The 21,041-nt window shown below is 47.1% G+C and overlaps 1 protein-coding gene and 1 long non-coding RNA gene across 13 annotated transcripts in view; one reads left to right on the top strand and one right to left on the bottom strand.

The window, feature by feature from the left end:
* The window catches only part of OSBP2 (oxysterol binding protein 2), a gene marked incomplete at its 5' end in the record, with an annotated part of 155,889 nt that overhangs the window by 16,443 nt on the left and 118,405 nt on the right, over positions 1-21,041 (bottom strand). For 7 of the 11 annotated variants that reach the window (XM_083478548.1, XM_083478553.1, XM_083478558.1 and 4 more), the window contains 6 exons: positions 359-479; positions 2,192-2,437; positions 6,875-7,039; positions 7,836-7,902; positions 9,814-9,937; positions 11,568-11,760. In XM_083478548.1, the coding sequence (XP_083334674.1) occupies positions 359-479; positions 2,192-2,437; positions 6,875-7,039; positions 7,836-7,902; positions 9,814-9,937; positions 11,568-11,760 (916 nt within the window). The remainder of the gene's footprint in view (positions 1-358; positions 480-2,191; positions 2,438-6,874; positions 7,040-7,835; positions 7,903-9,813; positions 9,938-11,567; positions 11,761-21,041) is intronic. The other 4 variants (XM_083478551.1, XM_083478555.1, XM_083478550.1 and 1 more) reach the window with 1 other exon arrangement.
* On the top strand, positions 8,013-20,703 carry LOC310695022. 2 transcript variants are annotated; one of them, XR_014519865.1, is made up of 3 exons: positions 8,013-8,137; positions 9,749-9,962; positions 20,380-20,703. It is a non-coding gene; the product is annotated as an uncharacterized lncRNA (long non-coding RNA). The 2 variants fall into 2 exon arrangements; XR_014519866.1 differs by having other exon boundaries at positions 8,016-8,137; positions 9,767-9,962.

The raw sequence follows: 21,041 nt of genomic DNA, 5'->3' as shown, positions 1-21,041 counted from the left end.
CAAGGAATTCCCCAACAACAATGGGCCTAAGCGTGGTGCGGATAACGCCAAGGTTGAAGGTACAATCCCCGTAAGGGACAGCTGCATATTCCTGCATCGCAGGGGGTTGGACTAGGCGTCCTCAAACTCGGCCTTCCAGGTGTTTTTGGCCTACAACTCCCATGATCCCTAGCTAGCAGGATCAGTGGTCAGGGATGATGGGAATTGTAGTCTCAAAACATCTGGAGGACCGAGTTTGAGGAAGCTTGGGCTAGATGATCCTCAGGGTCCCTTCCAACCCTATGATTGTATGATCTATGCCAATGAATGATTAACTGCCGAGGACACAGAACGTTCTACCTGGGGAGCAGGTGCTTACCCAGCGGCATGATGGAGAGGTATTTGCCTCGGAATTTGCTGGCAATGGTGATTTCCTGCCACAGTGTCCAGCCTCGCTTGGAATAGACATGATGGGCCGCGGCCGGAGGGTGATGACTCACCTGGAGTGAGGGGAAATCCAAGGAGAAACAAACCCCAATGGTGTTAGGTCTAAGCGATTGGCAAAACAGTTCAGCAGGCCCACAACTTATGCAAGGGTTATGTTCCAGGGGTCAGTGCACAAAGTCAAAATTGCACAAAGTCAGAAGGATCCCTGGAACCACTCCCACCATCCGAGATCTCAGAGAGCCCTGTGAGATCTTGTGCGACAGTCCCAGAGCCCTGCAAGCAAGGTATCGGGCTTCAAAAGCTGTTTCCACAAAGGAAAATCCTGTGGATGGCCCTACAAGATCTCACAAGATCTCCGTATCCAACAGTCTCCTGCTCCCTTTCTATTTCTTTATTCACGATCCATCTAAAGTTGCAGTTGTGTAAGAAAGATATGCGTTAAGTTGCAGGCCTGCTGTAAACACTAAATGTATTATGAGATAATGGCTGCGAACCCAGTTTTTTTGTTCTGTAAAGTTTCCCTTCCTTCCTTTTCCCTTTTCTGTTTCTTATTGGATTGCTATTTTACTAATACAATAAAGTTCTTTCTTTCTTTTTTTATTTTTATTGGAAATTTTATTTACAACATAACACAAATCCCCCACCCCCCAACACAGAAATCCACCCCCATCAGACATGAACATAACAAACAAGCATAATATACAACAATACAAACAATCAAATAAAATACTTCCTTTTTCCTGTTTCTGGCATCCTTATTTACTTCTTATAAGCTGTTTCCTTTATGAATAATTATTAAGATTTTTCTAATTATAACTTAAATATCCACAAAGTCTCCTGTAGACATTAATTGAAACAAGTCCAGGTATGAATTTTAGGGCACTGCTTTGTGAAGTATTCTCTGCATTTTCCCCATGCTTTTTGAAATTCTTGTCTAGTGTGGTCTCTAATTGCTTCTGTTAATCTAGCCAGTTCAATATACTCTAACAGTTTGTCTTGCCATTCCATTTTTGTTGGCACAATTTCTTTTTTCCAGTTTTTAGCAATTAGGATCCCTGCCGCTCCTGTGGCATAGAGGAATATATTCTGATCTTCCCTTGCTATACCTGCGTCCATTATCCCTAGTAGAAAAGCTTCTGTATTTTTTATAAAGTTATACTTAAACATTTTTTTAAGCTCGTCATATACTATGTATAGTATAGTACACAAGGGACCCCTGACCATTAGGTCCAGTCGTGACCGACTCTGGGGTTGCGGCGCTCATCTCGCTTTATTGGCCGAGGGAGCCGGCGTACAGCTTCCGGGTCATGTGGTCAGCATGACTAAGCCGCTTCTGGCGAACCAGAGCAGCGCACGGAAATGCTGTTTACCTTACCGCCGGAGTGGTACCTATTTATCTACTTGGACTTTGACATGCTTTCGAACTGCTAGGTTGGCAGGAGCAGGGACCGAGCAACGGGAGCTCACCCCGTCGTGGGGATTCAAACTGCCGACCTTCTGATCGGCAAGTCCTAGGCTCTGTGGTTTAACCCACAGTGCCACCCGTGTCCCTATAGTATAGTACATAGTATACAATAAAGTTCTGAACATTTAAAAAGGAACAAATAAATGAAACAACGGATGCGAGTAATCTGGGTCTGAGCTGGAAGAGAATGGCAGGCCCATCCACGGCCAAGCAGAGGATGTCAACCCAGGTCTCCGTGGCCCAAGCCCCATGTGGGCCCACCCCACAATGGCCCACCAGCTCCCCTCCCCTTTTCCTCACCTGCTCGCAAAGAGAGCGAAAACCCAGCTCATCTAGCCGGTCCAGCTCATAGGTCTCGCCCAGGAGCGGATTGAATGGCTTCGCCGTCCGGTGGACTGTCGTCGAGTAGGAAGACACGGAGAAAGCAGCCACAAAGCACATCTGCTCAATGGAGCTCTCGCACTTGACGGCTTTGTCAAGCAGTTCATGGTACTCGAGGTCCTCTGTCAGTCTCTGCAGCATGGATAGCGGCTCATTGAAGTTCACCTGCAGAAAGCCAGAGAGGTTGGTTGCTAACCCAAGGGGAGGAGAAGGGCATCACTCTCTTTCTATCTCATTTTTTATTATTATTTGAAGGCACTTATATACCACTTCGGTCCCAGCGCCTGCCAACCTAGCAGTTCAAAAGCACCCCTGGGTGCAAGTAGATAAATAGGGACCGCTTACCAGCGGGAAGGTAAACGGTGTTTCCGTGTGCTGCGCTGGCTCGCCAGATGCAGCTTGTCACGCTGGCCACGTGACCCGGAAGTGTCTGCGGACAGCGCTGGCTCCTGGCCTATAGAGTGAGATGAGCGCACCACCCTAGAGTCTGGCAAGACTGGCCCGTACGGGCAGGGGTACCTTTACCTTGATATATCACTTAGTATTTCAAAAATCTCCACGCAGCAGTAAGGGAGCAGACACCTTATAATCCAGTTCTATTGGATCGCCTCCTGCAGAATGCAAACTCTGTGATGTTTGCTGAAAGCCAGTGAGAAAAAGAGGCCTCCCATGAGTGGTCTGGGCTACTTTTGCAAGTTGGGACAGGAGGGGTGGAAATCTATCTGCCATCACACCCACACACCCATAGAATTGTAGAGTTGGAAGGGACCATGAAGATCATTGAGTCCAACCTACTGCAATGCAGGGATCTTTTTGCCCAACCTGGGGCTCAAACCCACAACCCTGAGACTACGAGGCTCATGTTCTACCGACTGAGCTATTCAGCTGTTTAAATGTCCTCGCGCAACCACTCCCAAAGGCTTCCAGATGATCTCCTTTGCTGTACGAAGAGGAAACTGCCTCTGCTTTGGGGGGCTGCAAATGGGGGGAGAGAGAGAGAGCTGTTGTGCTCAAGTCTTGCTTGCAGGCTTTCTTCCCAAGAGGCACCTGGCTGGCCACTGTGGGAAGATGATGCTGGACTGGATGGGCCCTTGGCCTGATCCTGCTACTGGACTCTTCTGTTGTTATTTATTAGGCAAGAAGGGATATATCAGGCATAGGCAAACTCAGCTCTCCAGATGTTTTGGGACTACAACTCCCATCATCCCCAGCTAACAGGACCAGTGGGCAGGGATGATGGGAATTGTAGTCTAAAAACATCTGGAGGGCTGAGTTTGCCTATGCCTGGGATATATGGATGGGGAAACAGCAAGCATCTCTCTATTTAAAAAAAAACGGGAGGGGAGTGAATGTTATGCTGCAGCTGAGCGAGTATGATTAGCAACTTGGCTGGGAAAAACCCATAAAGGAGCATGTAATATATATGTATATATAATTGCAAGTGGTATGTGTCTGTATCTGAAGTCCTTTGTCATCCACACAAAAAGCTCCCCGCGAAGGCGGAAGATTTACCATCATGCCAAAACGATATTACATTTCCAAGCCTCTCCCAGTGTGGCTTTTCTATGTGAACTTTAATCTCTTTGCTGCCACAGGAGCGGCAATGACTGATTTAAAGGCCCCGACGGATCGTTCCATTTGGCCCACTGCTGCAATTTTACGGATTGTGTGTATTGGATGCAGGGATTATTTATACATCACAGTGCCAGGGCTATTAAGGGGCCTCTGTGTCCTTCGCCAGGGGCACGTTCCTGCGTAATTGAAGGGGAAAGACTCCCTGTTGACTCAAAGGGGGAGTGGAGACACTGTACAAAGACCAGGCTCTGCTGTGAGCAAACCCCCCACCCCACCCCTCTTTCTCTGCTACCTACTGGGGGTGGGAGGGAAGGAAAGGGCTTAAGACAAGCATAGGCAAACTCAGGCCTCCAGATGGACCAGTGGTCCAGGGATGATGGGAGTTGTAGTCCCAAAGCATCTGGAGGCCCGAGTTTGCCTATGCCTGGCCTAAGATTTTGGAACAGCAAGACCCTCTGCAGCAAAAGGGGGAAATGCTGGTGTTAGATACTCAAGGCTAAAGCAGATCCCCTTCACTGAGAGTGGGACGCTGGGGGAAAGAGGCGAACATCTCCATCGTTCTGCCCGAACACTGGGGTCCAGCGCCAAGGGCCTTCTGGTGGTTGCCTCGCTGCAAGAAGCCAAGTTACAGGGAACCAGGCAGAGGGCCTTCTCAGTAGTAGCACCAGCCCCGTGGAACTCCCTCCCACCAGATGTCAAAGAGAAAAATAACTACCAAACTTTTAGAAGACATCTGAAGGCAGCCCTGTTTAGGGAAGCTTTTAATGTTTAATAGGTTATTGTATTTTGGTGTTTTGTTGGAAGCCGCCCAGAGTGGCTGGGGAAACCCAGCCAGATGGGTGGGGTATAAATAAAAAATTATTATTATTATTATTATTATTATTATACCTGTCTGTGTTGGGGAAAGGCTGTAGCTCAGTGGAAAAGCATCTGCTTCCCATGCAGAAGGTCCCAGGTTCAATCCCCAGGGAGGGTTGGGAATACCAGTCAGTGCAGACTGCCCTAAGTTGGACGGACCAATTGTCTGACTTCAGTAAAAGGCAGCTTCCAATGTTCCTACAGGGACTGAGATAACCAGGAGGTGTGAAGGCCCACTTTATTAAATTTAAATGTGCTTCATTTGTGTTGAACTTTAAAAAATGCACAAGGATATCTGCACCTGAGTTGAGCATTAGGGAATCCATTTTGACCATTGGGGGATAGATTTTCTCACCTGCCTTGCCCCACCGTCCAACCCCTGGACCTTTCTAAATGAATTTCTTAATGGGATACTTGGACTTGACCTATTGGTAAGCTGTATGTATATGTCAAATGAACTGTTTAAACTTTGTGTTTCTCAAACTCAGGTCTCTGACTGTTGTTGGACTACAATTCCCATCATCCCTAGCTCAAGGATGATGGGAACTGTAGTCCAACAACAGCTGGAGATTCTACTTTGAGAAACACTGGTTCAACTGCTGATTATTAATTTTTTAGTGTTACATTGCAGGAACATCATATGTCCTATTATGTATTGTTATTGTGTAGACATTTATTTATTTTAATGCGAACTGCTTTAGGCACAGATTTACTTGTGAGAAATGCAGGCTATAAATATACTGACTATGACAATCTGCAAAGGGAAGAACTGCCAGAGCATCTCTGCTACGGAGAGCATCGGCAGCAGCATCTGCCCTGCGTGGGCTCAATTAGGAAGCAGCTCTGGAAATGTAACAAGCAAGCATTCAATTACTTCCTGATTAAACATATCTGACTGTTTCAAAAGCAGGCGCTGCCAGTGGCTTGTGTGCTGCTGGGCCGCTGCCAACCCCGGCTAGCTGTCCAGGCACTCCTGAGCAGAGAATGTAGGTGGCTTTCTTGCCTTTGAAGGCAGAGTTTAAACCTTCCCTCTCCCCACCACCAACTCCCCACAACAGGAACGGACCTGCTCAGCCACACAAGCCACAAATCTTCGCCACTACCGGCCAACTGGGTTCCTGTGGCCACAACCAGCCTTGTCACTAATGGGAAAACAAAAGGCTGGGATGTGAAACTGCTTTAGCCCTTTTCCTGTTGCCAAAGGTCCCATTCTCTCTCTCTCTTTTCTCTCTCTCTCTCTGCTTGCTACCTCATAGGACCACTTGTAAGCAGAATTAAATGAGCCTTTGCATCTAACAATTGGGTTTCTTGAAATGCCAGTAAGGGAGAAGTGGGTGTTGCAGGGGAGGGGGCTGATAAATTAACAGGATGGGAGCAAATATGAGGGTGGAGTTTAACCCTTTTCTCCCTTGTTGCAACCCTGAAACTAGCACAGTGGTACCTCTGGTTGCAGATGGGATCCTTTCTGGAGGTCTGGCCGGATCCCGAGTTTTTGCAACCAGAGAGACTGCTTCTGCGCATGTGTGCACAGCAGTAGAGCACTTCTGCGCATGTGCACGCGGCAAAAACCTGGAAATACATTTCCGTGTTTGCCGCTTACGTATCCTGAAATTTATGTAACCGGAGGGATACGTAAGCGGAGGTACGACTATATTTTGTTTCAGGGGAAGTGGGGAGGAGAGAGGATTCCTCTATCGGTGCCATTCAAAGCAAATTGCTGTCAAAGAGCCTAAGTGTTTGGGAAATCTCCCTGACTTAGCCAGCTAGATGGTGATTGCTTATCTCCGCTTCCCCCTAAGGTCCCAGGGCAAGTCGCAAAAATCGCAGTGTTAAAAGCAGTTTGAAACGACTTACTGTTGCAGGAATAAGGGGGGTCCAAAAAGTATACAACTCAAGTGTCAGATTTCAGGGTAAAGAGGAGCACCTCCAACAGATGCTCAACTGATTGGACTTAATACAAAAAAAACCCCTTATTGCACTGTGTGTGTAGGAACTAGCATACTGTACGAAGGTAAAATTCGCACCAATTTCTCTTCCCACTTTTATCTCTGGCCCCACCCAACACTGGCATGCGGCCCCCGGGAAGGCCACCCAGAAAGAGAACGTGGCCTGGAAATGCCCCACCCCCACCCCCGGAACCAGAGCATGGGGCAGTGGGGAATCACATACAGGCATGGGAATCTTGGACAGTTCTTTGCCAATGCAGTTCTTCATTATGCTCCAGAGGTTAAGGCTGTAGTTGGGCTTGTCCGGGACCCGAGTCCGCCTCTTCTTCTTGTGAACGCCATCTTTGCTTGAACCCTCGTAGCTGGCTTGGTGAGAGCTGTCGAACACCTGGGGAGGAAGAAGAGCAGGAGGGAGAGTTCAAGGGGCCGGTCAGCCAGCAACACACCTTGAGACTTTCAGCTCCCCGCCCACCTCTGCATACGGGAAAGTGATCTCCCCAGCAGCCCAAAATCGCAACGGCTGCTGTCTTTAATTCAGCTTGCTAATTTTTGCTGCTTGGCTGTGCTTTTATATGCTTGCCCCTGAATGGCAAAGGCTAGCAGCTGATACAAATAAATGTCTATCATATTGATAAAGGAGCGCCTCCACCCCCATTGTTCAGCCCCTACACTGAGATCCAGGATTGAGGGCCTTCAGGCAGTTCCCTTCACTGTGTGAAGTGAAGTTTACAGGGAACCAGGCAGAGGGCCTTCTTGGTAGTGGCACCTCCCCTGTGGAAAGCCCTCCCATCAAAAGTCAAGAAGATAAAGAACTACACCAATTTGAGAAGACATCTGTATGAGGAAGTCTTTAATGTTGTTGTGTTTTTAATATTTTGTAGGGAGCCACCCAGGGTGGCTGGGGCAACCCAATCTGATGAGCGGGGTACAAATAATAAAATTATTATTATTATGGGGAGGAAGGTATTGCAGGTGGGTGGGGGGTGTTGGCAGGCCAATGACAAGCATAGGAAGCTCATTGTGGCTGGAAGTGGTTCTCTGGGACTTCAAATAAGGCTTCTCTTCCAGAAAAGTAGAAGCTCTGCCCCATCAGTGAGCCATAACCCCTTCCTTAGGACATGTCTGGTGCCACCAAGGGGGTGGGGTGGGAAATTCCCATTTCAAACTTTGCAAAATGCGCTTACGTTGTCGTCCAGGTTCCAGGCCTCCCCTCGGCCTTCGCTGGTCCCGCTAATGTTGCTCCCGGCACGCCTGCAGAGAAAACGCAGGGGGCAGCAGTGAGTGAGGCGGCGCACAGAAGCCCGGAGCCGCGAGCGAGAGTTACCCATCCACAACGGAAGCCTCTGCTGCAGAACATGCCCTTGAGAGGGAGTGTCACAAATGGGCGGGTTCTGATATGCAAATGCACGGCTTCACATTCCTACAAAGCCAGCTTGCCAGCCAGCTTGTCCAAAGCCCCAAAGGCAAGATTTTCTGGACCAGGCAGGTGAGAAGAGTGAACTGGGCACAGGAACAGAAGAAGAGGCTGCTGGATCAGGCCAGTGGTCCACCTAGTCCAGCATCTTGTTCTTGCAGTGGCCAATCAGATGCCCCAATGGGAAACCCACAAGCAGGATTCATATAAAAGAGCCCTCTTCGCTCCCGAGGTTCCCAGCAACTGGTATTCAGAAACATTGATGCCTCTCTGACTGTGAAGGCAGAGCTTAGCCATTCTGGTATCCCTCTCCTCCATGAATTTGTCCAATCCTCTTTTAAAGCATTCAAGTTGGTGGTCCTCACTGCCTCATGTGGCAGTGAGTTCCACAGTTGTTGTTTTTCAAAAAAGAGCTTTCTTTTATCTGCTCTTTCACTGAACAGGCTGGAGGCACTGAAGGAAAGGGGGTTTCTTTCCCCCACTTCAAGTTGAATGCAACTGGCCCACTCATTAGGGGTGGCCTTCTAAGCATCTAATGAAAAGCCAAACTTGTCTGCTGAAAATGGGCAAGATCTAAAAGAGGCCTGCTATCCATTGCCAAGGGCTCCAAAGAGAGGAAATGGCCTCTTTCACACAGCCTATTTGTTTTGCATTCATCCTGATCTGCATGCACAAAGCTTGCGCAGAGGTTAGAATAATAGAATCATAGAATTGTAGAATTGGAAGGGAACCCCAGGGGTCATCTAGTCCAGCCCCCTTGCAATACAGGAATCTCAGCTAAAGCATCCGTGACAGATGGCCATTCAACTTCTGCTTAAAAATCTCCAGGGAAGGAGAATCCACAACCTCCTGAGGGAGACCTTGTTCCACTGTCAAACAGCTCTTACTATCAAAAAGTTCTTCCTGATGTTTAGTCAGAATCTCCTTTCTTGAAGCTGTTGGTTCGAGTCCTACCCTCTGGAGCAGGAGAAAGCAAGCTTGCTCCCTCTTCCACATGACAGCCCTTTGAGATTTGAAGATGGCTGTCATATCTCCTCTCGGTCTCTTTTCCAGGCTAAACATACCCAGCTCCTTCAACCATTCCTCAGCAGGCTTGGTTTCCAGACCCTTGATCTTCTTGGTAGATTACAGGTGAAATTCGGAAAATTAGAATATCGTGGAAAAGTTCATTTATTTCAGTAATTCAACTTAAAAGGTGAAACTAATATATGAGATAGACTCATGACATGCAAAGTGCAATATTGTGCAATATTGCTCTACTTGCAGTCCTTGTTTTGCTCATTTCATTTAATATTCTAATTTTCTGACTGTTAATTTGCGGTTTTCATCAGCTGTACGCCATGATCATCACAATTATCACAAATAAAGGCTTGACATATCTCGCTTTGCAGGTCCTGAGTTTATCTCATATATTAGTTTCACCTTTTAAGTTGAATTACTGAAATAAATGAACTTTTCCAAGATATTCTAATTTCCTGAGTTTCACCTGTATATCTACTCTCAAACATTTACTCTGATTTGTTTGTGGGCAGGTTATACAACAACAGTCCTCCATTCTTATTTGCTTGGGGGCTGCTTATGCAACTTCCCGCTAATCATACGTCCATTCCAACTCTTTTGAATGCACTTCCCTGTCACTTCCCTAACAGCAGATGGTCAGTTTCTTTCTTCTTCTTTTTATAGTGGATTTTGTTATGCTAGGGTTTCTGACCGCCTGGCGGCTCCCATGGAGCAGGTGCCATACCTACCGGTGGTGCTTCGATGGATCCGCAGCTACTGTGATGAAAGCTTGTGCGTCCTCCATGGCATCGAAGTACTCCGTCTCCTCATCTTCATCACTGGCTTCCGCTTTCACGCTCTGTACGCTCCCTGCTGGCAGAGAGGCAATAATACCCAGGTGAGCAAATCCGCTGGCTTGGCTGGGGCTGATGGGAGTCAGAATCATGGAATTGTAGAGTTGGAAGGGGGCCCCCTTAGGATCATCTAGTCCAACCCCCTGTAGTGCAGGCCCCCAAGTCTCTGCTGCCAGCCCCCATCCGTCATGCCACCTTGCCAGGGAAAATGCAAAACATTAAACAAAGCCACAGAGACTTGCGAACTACCCAACCTAAGTTGAACTTATAATGTCTGGTTTCAATAGATTTTTCCAATGCTTAACTCAGTCTTTTAGAGAAGTTCATGAAGATACCAACAAAAGGTAAGTTCGGTGTTATTCACAATACCGAGAGATGCAAGTGGAGTTGTAAGGTAAAGGTAAAGGGACCCCTGACCATTAGGTCCAGTCATGACCGACTCTGGGGTTGCAGCGCTCATCTCGTTTTATTGGCTGAGGGAGCCGGCGTACAGCTTCTGGGTCATGTGGCCAGCATGACTAAGCCGCTTCTGGCGAACCAGAGCAGCGCACGGAAGCGTCGTTTACTTTCCCGCCGGACCGGTACCTATTTATCTACTTGCACTTTGAGGTGCTTTTGAACTGCTAGGTTGGCAGGAGCAGGGACCGAGCAACGGGAGCTCACCCTATCGCGGGGATTCGAACCACCAACCTTCTGATCAGCAAGTCCTAGGCTCTGTGGTTTAACCCACAGCGCCATCCGCGTCCCTTAGTGGAGTTGTAAATGTATGTTAATGAAGTTGTAGACAGGGTCCAGTGTTTTGCACCTGTTTCGCCCTTGCAGTCCAAGTAATCAAGAGGCCGCTGTTCGCCCCCGATGGGGCCCTTTTACTGGGGCTTGCAGGTAGCACACTCCCAATATAGTTTTCCAGGCTTCTTCAGTGGTCTAATCTCAAAGTCTTGATACGTATATTGATATTCAATCTTACAGAAAATACTCTTTCTTGGCTTAAGCTTAAGAGACTGATTTGCTTAGCTGCAGCAGCTCTCCACGGTTTCAGGGTCTCTCCCTGGAGATGATGCTGGGAATTGAATCTGGGACCTTCTGCATGCAAAGCAGGTGCTCTGCCTCTGGCCCTTCCCCTTAAAAAGAGTTAAGTTCCTAGTCCCCATGGTTATAGGGAAATAGCCGAATGAAGCAGGAACATAGGAGGGCTGCCTTATGCCAAGTCAGACTATTGGTCCACACAGCTCATTATTGCCTACAGTGGTACCTCGGGTTAAGAACTTAATTCGTTCTGGAGGTCCATTCTTAACCTGAAACTGTTCTTAACCTGAAGCACCACTTTAGCTAATGTGGCCTCCCGCTGTCGCCATGCTGCTACTGCACGATTTCTGTTCTCATCCTGAAGCAAAGTTCTTAACCCGAGATACTATTTCTGGGTTAGCAGAGTCTGTAGTGTCTGTAACCCGAGGTACCACTGTATATTGACTTGCAGCCCTCCCTGGAGGTGCTGCAGGGAATCAAACCTGGGACCTTCTGCATGCAACACAGGTGCTCTAACATTGAGCTCCGGCCCTTCCCTGCGAAAGGTCCTAGCCAGCCAAGGTGCAGGGCAAGAGCCGCTTGTCAAACATGGAAGCAGTAGCGGCAGTGGGCCTCCTCCTCACCTTTGGACGTGCGGATGCTGGTGTTCGCAGAGAGGGAGGGGGCCCCTCGGCAGGCTCTCTCCAAGTTGTTGTGCTGCTTGGCTAGCTGCTCAATGGTTTCCTCCAGGCGGGTCCGCTGCTCCCGCTCATACTGGAGCGCCCGCTGCCATTTGCGGCTGTGGGTCTCGGCTAAATCCAGGAAGTCGCGGCAGGCCTGCAAGCAGAGAGAAGGCAAGGGGTCAGCAGGGGAGACCTGCAGGAGCCCAGGGATACGAGACTCTTAACCTCAGGGTTATGGGTTTGAGCCCCACATTGGGTGACAGATTCCTGCATTGCTGGAAGTTGGACTAGATGGTCCTCATGGTCTCTTGCAACTCTATGATTCTAGGAGGGTCAGCACTCTATGGCCATCTGGAGGACCGTATTCTCCCATATGAACCTGCCCAGGCTCTGAAATCTTCGGGGAAAGGCCTTCTCTTGCTCCTGCCACCTCACAGGCATGCTTGGTGGGGATACAGAACAGGGCCTTCTCGCTGGCTGCTCCCAGGCTTCCCAGAGGAGCCAGGCTTCCTCCTTGTTGGCCTCCCAGACAAAAGTGAAGGCTGTTTTATTAATCCACTTAACGGGACATTATTCCACAGGATGTTTTATATGGGTATGTTCAGATTACACAAGAACCTAGAAAACGGAACTGAGTCGAAAATTCAACTTCCAGAGGATCTCAAGTTCTTTTCCTTTTCCTTTCCTTTTAAAAGCTGGTTACTAGCTCTTTAGCCTGTGAATATACCTTTAAGTCTTATGTGTGAATACAAGAAACACCCAATGAAACCTGCAAAGCCAGAGATATGTTGGATGAATAAGATTTTCAGGAGTTGTGGAGGTTCTAGCAAAACTAGACTTGTGCACTAAAAAACCATGCAAAACAAAACAACATATGCACATTTGCTGTGTTTTCATAATCTATATAGGTAGCAGAAGTCAGTGGTTTTTCTTTGGGGGGGGGTTGTGGTGGTGGTGGGGTTGCCATAGGATTTGGATTGCCAGGGCAGAGAATTGTAAAGGTTTCTAGCGGAGAGTATGTGGAACCTGGGGCGGGGGAATGGAGACAGCATGTTAAATTATGCTCCAGGAGAAAATGAAGGGACCAGTCCAGATGGGGACATACACACACATATGTACACACACACACACAAACACACAAGAGTCCAAGCCTGTTGTTGCAAAAAATAGCTCTCTGATATTCGCATTCCATCACAGCACACGCTATTTAGTGCTCTGACTCCCCCCGCCCCACCCCGCAATCCTAAATCTGCAGCCACGAACCCCTAAATGGAAACAGTTATGCAAACTGAGCTCATATCCCTGTTTAGTTCACATACTTTATTCAATATATACAGCTGCACAACTGGGGTGTCTGCGTTCAGACTGGGGTATTTGAGGCAGAGAGTGAGCCCCTCCAGGGCTGGATTTAGGTTTGATGAGGCCCTAAGCTACTGAAGGTAATGGGGCCCTTTATATGTCCAGCTGTCAACAACAAATTGTCGCTGTTTTTTTGCATTGAATATATGCTATATGGTAATTTATAGACCTAAAGCCATTTGCACATACAGAATGTAGGCACCCTATATATAGAAATGAGCAAACAGTGATATTTTAGGGAGCAGGCTAGCAGGCGGGGCCCATTACTTACATCATAGGAGCCTACACAACACAAAACACTGTTGCTGTATGTAGGTTTTATTTTATTTGTTTTTTATCTTATATTTTGGAAATGTACATCCAGGTTTTTTCCCTTTAATTTTTTTTGGGACCCCCAAGAGAGTGGGGCCCTAAGCTACAGCTTGTTTAGCTTATACGTAAATCCGGGACTGAGCCCCTCCCTGGACATAAGCTCCGCTACACTGACAGACACACACACATACTGCAGATTCCTTCCCATCCTCCCTCTCCTCCGAAGCCAGGCAGAATGGCTAGCCCTCTTTTCCTATTCTTAGTCAAGCGGAGTCCAGGCAAGACAGGCAATCCCCTGTGTAGCAATTAAAGGCACAATACGGCAAGATGCTCCTGACAGCTTAAAAGCCCTGCTTTTTTGCAGGTGGAACAAGGACAGGTCAGACTCCTGGGGAAACACAGATGTGCAAAGCAGAGCTCTCTAACAAGCGTTTCTAGTTCCAAATGCTCAGTGTCGGAATTCACAATCTGGGCTGAATTTTGTAAGATGGGCTCCTGAACAACTGTTAGCCTATTTCTAAATTTCTAACACACACACACACACACACAGAGAGAGAGAGAGAGAGAGAGAGAGAGAGAGAGAAGCAAAGAAACACAACATAAAATGCAACCCATAGTTTCAAATTTAACCGCAGAAAACTGAAAAGCAGCACAGATAACAATGTGACCTTAATATCTTTGGAAGACATTTCTGTTAAACAAGGTCTCTCTCCCTTAGGTGACTAAAGGCAGGCTATTTCATATTTGCCTCCTATTCAGCAAGTCTTTATAGAGTCTTCTACTATTTTAAATCGGGGTTTTTTAATGATTCATGGTTAAATTCAGAACAAATAAGGGCTGATTTTGAAAGGCGGGGACTTGGGGAGCACAAAATCCCTTTTGACACAATGCTGAGGAAGCTATAGGAGCAGTTAGTAAAGATAAAACTTAAAGAATACATTCAAAAATCAATCAATCAATCAATGAATTACAGAAATTGGCAGTTTTGGGGGGTCCTTGGGAGGCCATGGAAAACAAAGTTTTGGCATCAAAGGGGGTGTGAACCCATGGAACTGTCAAGAATTAAAACAAAAAGCCTAATTAATGACAGCTTTTGGAGGCCCACAAAAAAACCTTTTGGGTGGTGGACATAGCCTATGGACTGCTAGTTAACAATCCCTGGTATAGATGCTATTGTCAGTTTGCATTCTTAGTGCAGAAAGTGTTGATCTGATGTGTAGAGATCTTTCCTATTCTAATTAATTCAAGAGGGTTCTGGAAGCTTCTGTGTGTGAAAGAAGCAAGCAGAAGGTTCATGAAGTTGGGGTATTCCTTCAGAGAAGCTGAGTACAGCTGGTTTAAACTGATTGTTATCTCTTTCTGCGAAGGTCATGCTGACTATAATAATAAGGCCAGAAGGAGCCTGGGATTCACTCTTTTCTCTCTCTCTCTCTCCTTCTGGTGTGCTGTTCTGTACATTATATGCTTAGTGTTAAAGTTTAGACTTATTATAAGTTATTGTAAGTTTAAGTTAAGCCTGCTGCAACTGGATTTCTTATGGACAGTGCCAATCCCGAATGTATTGGATTTGTGACCAGTTATGCTCATTTGCCTTCAGTAGCAGTAAAGCTCTGATGGATAAAATACAATTGCCTCTGGTCTATTTTTTGGGAATCCTGCAACATGTTTAAGTTTTTACTCTGCTAACTATATGTTGAAGTTCTGCTCTGGATCAATACTGAATAGAATTTCCTGACAGCTATCAATCACTCCATGGACCTGGTTTGGCCCACCGGCTGCCAGTTCCTAAACCTTAATCTAGAGTGTCAAATACTCGGATTTCCTATTGTCAAGCAGCCCTCTCTGGATCAGCAACATGACCCAAACAGGATGGAACAAACCATACAAACACAAACACAAACACACAAACACACAAACACACACACACACACACACACACACACACACACACACACACACACCACGCCTGTTGACAGCTGCTCAGTTGGGCTTCGTTGTTGATGTCCTTCTGGATATTACACAAGCCATCTTTTGTTTTCAAGGCTGGAGCAGGTGGTTGTTTTGTGGGGGAAAGAAACCTGGAGAAGGAGGCCGGGAACAAGGTCAAAGAAGAGAAAGCAAAAGAGGGCAAGGAAGGGGGATAAAATAGGTTTTCATAATGCTCACAGCAAATTAAAAAAACCAGCTCTTTAAGCCAAACTACCACTCGGTGTATCATTTCTACATTGTTCCTCTCAACTGTCGCTACCTTGATAGCTAGAGAGCTTAAGGATCCTTCCAAGAGAGCCCTCTGGGTCTGAGGGAAGGACAGCAACATGTTAGCGACCACATACACACCACCTGAGCTCCTTTATAAATCATGCCAACGTTCCTTTCCACCAGCTCCTTACGCTGGCATCCTGAACCTCCAAACGTGGTTCAAAATGTGTGCATTGTGATAAGCATCTCTGAAGCCAGTTGGTAATCATCTCCTTTGCTCTCTTAACACTCGATGGCCCCGTAATGGCCATTTTACTGCAAGAGTCTTTCAAAGCTCTTAAAAGGGAGCTGTGTAATTACAGGTGATGTTCTCAAAACGCATTACATGAAAAATAATCCTTTCCTCGCTACTGGGGGACAGCAAGCAATTTCCATATTAAGGCTCTGGCAAGTGGTTTTTGGCAGGCAGACTGGTTCTGCGAGGGGGGGGGGAATCCTATTTACGGCATCAATTTATTGTTAACAAGATTACTGCCTCGTTATTTATTGGGGATGTGCAGGACCCAAGCACAACAGCGCTCTCCCCTCTTGCTGTTTCCAGCAACTGGTACTCAGAAGCAGTATTGCCTCTAAAACTGACCATTGCAAAACTTGCCCCTTGGATATACAATCTAATTTAAACTTAAAATAAAAGCTTTGCATTTTTGTTTATAGCTGCCAGCTTAAAACCATTGTTGTCTCAGCAAGACGGATGCTTGGAGGTTTTGAAGCAGAGGTCAAATGGCCACCTGTCCTGGGTGCTTTTATCTGAGATTCCTGCATTTTAGGGGGTTGGACTAGATGACCCTTGGAGATCCCTTTCAACTCTGCAGTTGTATGACTTTCCTTCAGCTGTGGAATTTGCTCCCACGAGGTGTGGGGACGGCCACCAACGCAGATGGCTTTAAAAAGAGGATTGGGCAAATTCATGGAGGAGAAGGCTGTCCACAGCTACTAGCCACAACAGATATGCTCTGGCTTCTCACTCAGAGGCAGCAATCCTTCTGAATACCCCTTTTGCTGGGCATCTTGAGTGGGGACAGCAGTGCTCATTGCACTCAGGTCTTGTTTCCAGGCTTCTGTGGAAAGGTTTCTAGTTGGCCACTGTGAGAACAGGATGCTGGACTAGGTGGAGCCACTATAGTGGTACCTTGGTTGTCAAACTTAATCCGTTCCGTGAGTCCATTCGACGCCCGGAACCATCCAAAAATCAAGGCGCGGCTTCCAATTGGCTGCAGGAGCTTCCTGCACTCAACCGGAAGCCGTGGAAGCCCCGTCGGAAGTTTGGTTTCCAAAAAACGTCCGCAAACTGGAAAACTCACTTCCAGGTTTGCGGTGCTCAGGAGCCTATTTGTTCGGGAGCCAAGCTGTCTGACAACCAAGTACCACTGTAATTTAAACTAAAAAAAAGAAAGCCCAAACTTTGCTGTGTTTCATGCATCGATTTGTCTGCTATACTTTGCACTGGTTTTAAATTGGCACTTTGTAGGCAACTGCAATATAGTCATATTATTAAGGGGGGGGGGATAAGTAAACAAAGGCCCACCAAACAAGGCCCAACACAAAAAGACAGGCTAGCTGAAATAATTGAGTCTTAAAGGCACTGGCGCAGCATGAGGGGCGAAGGGGTGGTGGCCCTGGGCGCAAAATTCTGAGAGGAGTGCAACAAGGGGCCCCTACAAGGCTGTGTGGCTGAGCTCCTGCCACCTTCTGGAGCCATGGGGAGGAAGGCCTTCGGAACTGGGCAGTGCCTCCTCCTCCTCATGGCTGGTAAAGGGGTGCCCACACGCCCCATCTCTGAGCTGGCAGAGCCAGGAGGCAGCAGAGCCCCCAAGCCGAGAAGTTGCACGGCCACTGCCAGCAGCAGCAGAACCCGCAGCCTGGGGCTCCATGCACCTCCACCCCAGTCCCTGCCCTGGGCACTGGCAACCCATGCTACACCACTGCTTAAAGGCATTTCTCTAAACAAAGGATAAGAATGGTTGCTCCCTGGGTGATGGCCTCTGGCCGGTTACTATTTCTCAGCCTAACCTACCTCCAAAGGATGTAGTGAGGATAAAATACAGGAGGGAGAACTATGTGTGTGTCACCTTGAGCTCCTTAGGAGGGAAAACAGGATATAAATGTAATAGACAATAAAGAGAATAAGCAGAAGCTAGAGTGGCCTTTGCCGTATGTTTTGCACTACAAACATTTTATTTGTTTTTATAGCGAACCTTTTCCTCCAAGGAGCCCTCCCTCTCTGTGTATTTTCCTCACAACAACCCTGTGAGGTAGATTAGGCTGAGAGTGAGTGATTGGTCCAAAGTCACCCAGTCACCTTCATGGCTGCATGGAGATTTGAACCCTGGTCTCCCAGGTCCTAGTCCAACACTGTAACTGCTACAGCACCCAGCTCTCAATACCCATCGGCCCCTGCCAGTACAGCACTGAATGAATGAATGTATTATTTCGGTCGCAGACCAGTTCCAGCCCACATACAATATCAAGGAAGTCATAAAAAATGATAGGGATACATTTGAATTTGCAATTGGGTATAGAGGGACACGGGTGGCGCTGTGGGTTAAACCACAGAGCCTAGGACTTGCCAATCAGAAGGTCGGCGGTTTGAATCCCCGCGACGGGGTGAGCTCCCGTTGCTCGGTCCCTGTTCCTGCCCACCCAGCAGTTCGAAAGCACGTCAAAGTGCAAGTAGATAAATAGGTACCACTCTGGCGGGAAGGTAAACGGCATTTCCGTGTGCTGCTCTGGTTCACCAGAAGCGGCTTAGTCATGCTGGCCACATGACCCGGAAGCTGGACGCTGGCTCCCTCGGCCAATAAAGCAAGATGAGTGCCGCAACCCCAGAGTCGGCCACGACTGGACCTAACGGTCAGGGGTCCCTTTACCTTTACCTTATAACAGGGACAATACAAATATAGCAACAGTTTTAAAATATATAAATAAAAACTTAGTCACTAAAATATAACCTAAAATTATCATTTAAGGCCTTAATCATTATGATATCACAGCTTGGCCCGTACAGCATTGTTCTTGGAGCTGATGAAAGATGCAGTCCGTAACATCTTCTGGAGGGCAAGTCTGAGCTAGAGAATAAACATTTTGAAAGCAAGTAACGGGAGGTGAAATTGCGCGAGAAAAGGAAGACGGTTGACGGGTGCAGAGCAGTCAAAAGCAGACAGGTGCAATCGTGCAATTGTATTTGCCTGCAGAAGAACCATTAAGCCAGGAGGTGGAATCCTAAGCAGCGGCAAGAGGCAAGACTGGCGGGACACAGGCCCCTGGAAAGGTTTAATCTGTCTCACAGGTAGCTCCTGCATATTTCTCCAGGTAGCCGACCGCTGTCAGGCTGAGGCAGAGCAGCTCGGCTGATCTGGGCTGGCAACTCTTACAATAATCGCCCGCTCTTTGCAGAAGGAACCATGTCAGTGGAACAGCGCCCGAGAGTCGCTGGTCTTGCTTCAACGAGACTTTTCATCTAGCACACAACCATTTTGAGGCTAACCGCCTTTGACGTTTGGTCTTCAGCTTCGTCATATGGATCAGTTTTGGGGGAGGGCGGGCGAAAGCAGCCAGCCTGCCTTTGCAAATCTCACACAGCGGCAGAGCGCAAGGGCCCCTGCGGTGTGGAGACAGCCCCTTTGGCTGGGCGGCCTGAAAAACACACACACACACAGTGACAGGACATGCTCCACGGGACTGGGAGGGTGGAAGGCTGGGAGACCAACAGTAGGCGGAGCCAGACAACAAGAGGCGGAGCCAACCAACTCTAGTTTTGTCCCTCGCCCTGCTGAGATGAAAAAGGACAACACTGAGATGGGGGGGGGCAGGTAAGACAGGCAGGTGGCAGACTGAGGCTGGTGCAGTGATTTAGCAGACAAAAACTTTTACTACACCTGTAGCCTCCCAGTTCCTTGCCTCTCTCCCCACCCTTTTTTAAATAATATGGCAGGCAGGGCCCTTCTGGTATTTTTTTAAATTATTATTATTATTATTATTATTATTATTATTATTATTAGTTTTATCTTGCGCAAAGCAACTCAGAGTGACTTACAACAAAAAAATCTAGCCAACTTGCATTGCATGAAGTAACCAATGGTACATTTTAGGTGTACAGTCTGGAACTGAATCCATTCAGGAAGTCCGTTCGACTTCCAAAAACGTTTGAAAACCAAGGTGCAGCTTCCGATTGGCTGCAGGAGCTTTCTGCACTCAATCGGAAGCCAAGGAAGCCACGTCGGACGTTCAAGTTCCAAAGAACGTTCGCAAACCAGAACACTCCCGAGTTTACGGCGTTTGGGAGCCAAAATGTAAGAAGACCAAGGCGTTCAAGAACCAAGGTACAACTGTATATTTCAGCGTACCAGGAGAGGCCTGCTTATGCTCACAGGGGTCTTATTTGATATGCAAAGTTTAGCAGAGTACAGTGGTGCCTCGCAAGACGAAATTAATCCATTCCGCGAGTCTCTTCGTCTAGCGGTTTTTTCGTCTTGCGAAGCAACCCTATTAGCGGCTTAGTGCTATTAGCGGTTTAGCGGCTATTAAAGGCTTAGAGGCTATTAAAGGATTAGCGGATTAGCGGCTAAAAGGCTATTAGCGGCTTAGAAAAGGGGGGGGAGCAAAAAAAAACGGAACACTTGCAAGACGTTTTCGTCTTGCAAAGCAAGTCCATAGGGAAAATCGTCTTGCGAAGCAGCTCAAAAACGGAAAACCCTTTCGTCTAGCGGGTTTTCCGTCTTGCGAGGCATTCGTCTTGCAGGGCACCACTGTAAACTATCCCCGAGTTCCTTCCCATCCAGTTCCCTATCTCAGATGGTCTCATTGCATTCAGATACTGCAGTAGCATTTTTTGTTTGTTTCACAGCTTGGTTATTCACCTCATCTTCTAACTGAAAGAGCAACAACATTCCTGCAAAAAGATGCTTTCTGCTGAAGTACATTAGCACTCCTCTGGCTAAAGTTGGACACTCCTAAATTAGGATTGGAAATATCTATCCAGTTTGGTTCTTTGATTTTCACATTTTCTCCCCAATCTTAAATGCTGTTCTCTAAATGTTGTGGCAATTTGCAATGATAATAATAATAAAAACGTTCATGAAAACTTGGAAGCATTTTAGTGCAAATTTCTCCGAATACATTATTCATGCAGTTTTTACTAATGTACACATTTCCGGCAGCAATTTTCTCAAATGCAACGTGTTTGTGTATGTTATTTTGACCGATACCTCAATTTTTATACACATATCTTCCTTGATGCATGCATTTTTACAAACAAGACTAGAGCATTGCATTGCAAAATTCAAATAAGTGCAAATTTCAACATACAGCTGTGTTTCGGTTTACATATTGTTTGGGAAAGCTTGGCTTTGATCCGATTTGGCTTTCAACGTATACTGACTCAAATTCCGCCTCCACCACTACTCCTCACCTTTAATGGAGGATAAGGACTACTCCCATCTCAATTTTCATAAGACTATCAACGGCTACTCCTAACTCACCTCGAATTTTGTATTTACATCCCACCGT

Source organism: Podarcis liolepis, assembly GCF_965112155.1.
Source record: "Podarcis liolepis genome assembly, chromosome: 15".
Taxonomy (NCBI): Eukaryota; Metazoa; Chordata; class Lepidosauria; order Squamata; family Lacertidae; genus Podarcis; species Podarcis liolepis.
The sequence above is the reverse complement of the archived record's forward strand: the minus strand, read 5'-3'. Positions and strand labels throughout refer to the sequence as shown.